Genomic DNA, 1,674 nt, shown 5'->3' with positions numbered 1-1,674 from the left:
ATATATTCCCTCTTACATATATATATATATATATATATACACATCCATATATATATGGAAAGAGGGAGTAAAAGAGGGAATGAATATACATATGTACCCTTTTCCATTCCTTCTTTCCATATAATGCATGCTTATTTTACTATTAAAATATTGCATATTTTCAATTTAAAATATTATACATTATTAAATAAATATGAAGTTAAATTAATGGTGAGCCTTTAGGGCCAAATCAGCTGTCAGGGATTAAAAGATAGCCTAGAAACAATAAATGATTAATTCAAGAACATTACTGATAGGAAGCTTATGAAAATCCATAGATATTTACTCTGTATTTTCTCTATTTTTATTGTATAATATATAGTAAATATTTCTTTCTCTGCTCTTTTGCTGTTTAATTTTTTAGTGTCTTCAATGAAAATCCATCAAAGCTCTTGTCAGAGATGACCAGACTTGTGGGGTACACACTGTTGTTCTAGAATTTTATGCCTTTGACTACTGGGAAATGTTTCTTACATAAGAACTGTAAGAGGTAATCTCCTCTATGAGATTAGAGGAAAGGTGTATCATATACTGATGGTTCTGCTTATGTTCATCAGGGGTAACTTTGAGTAATAAAGCAGGGAAACAGAAAATATTCCTGTTTTTCAAGAGTCACCATGGTGGTCTGGAATAACAGTGATACTATGGAACCTATATTTATTCTGAGGGGTTTTCCTGGACTGGAGTATGTTCATTCACATCTCTCCATCCCATTCTGCCTCGCATATTTGTTAGCATTTATTGGTAATGCTACCGTCCTCTCTGTTATTTGGACAGAGTCCTCACTCCACCAGCCCATGTATTACTTTCTCTCTATGTTGGCACTAACTGACCTAGGTATGTCCTTGTCCACACTGCCCACCATGCTTGCTGTATTGTGTTTGGATGTTCGGGAGATCCAGGCAAGTGCTTGCTATGCCCAGCTCTTCTTCATCCACACTTTCACATTCCTGGAGTCCTCAGTGCTGCTGGCCATGGCCTTCGACCGCTTTGTTGCTATTTGCCATCCACTGCACTACACCACCATCCTCACCAACAGTGTAATAGGCAAGGTTGGTTTGGCCTGCTTGCTGAGAAGCATGGGAGTTGTACTACCCACACCTTTGCTGCTGAGACACTATCACTGCTGCCATGCCAGTGCCCTCTCCCATGCCTTCTGTTTGCACCAGGATGTTCTGAAGTTATCCTGTTCAGGTGCCAGGATCAGCAGTGTTTATGGACTGAGTGTAGTTATTGCCACACTGGGCGTGGATTCTGTCTTTATACTTCTTTCTTATGTCCTGATTCTGAAGGCTGTGCTGGGCATCGCCTCTCATGAGGAGCAGCTAAAGGCACTCAACACATGTGTGTCTCATATGTGTGTGGTGCTCATCTTCTTTGTGCCAGTTATTGGGGTATCAATGGTCCATCGCTTTGGGAAGCACTTGTCTCCCGTAATCCACATCCTTATGGCGGACATATACCTGCTTCTTCCCCCAGTGCTTAACCCTGTTGTCTACAGCATCAGGACAAAGCAGATTCGTCTAGGAATTCTCTGCAAGTTTGGGATAAGGAGGAGGTTTTAAGTACCTCTAACCTTTGGTTTTCCCACTGAAAATCACAAGGCAGCTTCTCAAGTAGATGAGAAGTACATTA

At 40.4% G+C, this 1,674-nt stretch overlaps 1 protein-coding gene across 1 annotated transcript; it reads left to right on the top strand.

Moving 5' to 3' along the window:
• The first annotated feature begins 656 nt into the window (after positions 1-656).
• Positions 657-1,604, top strand: LOC104992310 (olfactory receptor 51L1). The gene has a single exon (XM_010845158.1). The coding sequence runs from the start codon at positions 657-659 to the stop codon at positions 1,602-1,604; it is 948 nt and encodes a 315-aa protein (XP_010843460.1).
• The last annotated feature ends 70 nt before the right edge of the window (positions 1,605-1,674 follow it).

This window comes from Bison bison, unplaced genomic scaffold (assembly GCF_000754665.1).
Source record: "Bison bison bison isolate TAMUID 2011002044 unplaced genomic scaffold, Bison_UMD1.0 scf7180017848391, whole genome shotgun sequence".
NCBI classification, from domain to species: Eukaryota; Metazoa; Chordata; class Mammalia; order Artiodactyla; family Bovidae; genus Bison; species Bison bison.
The sequence above is the reverse complement of the archived record's forward strand: the minus strand, read 5'-3'. Positions and strand labels throughout refer to the sequence as shown.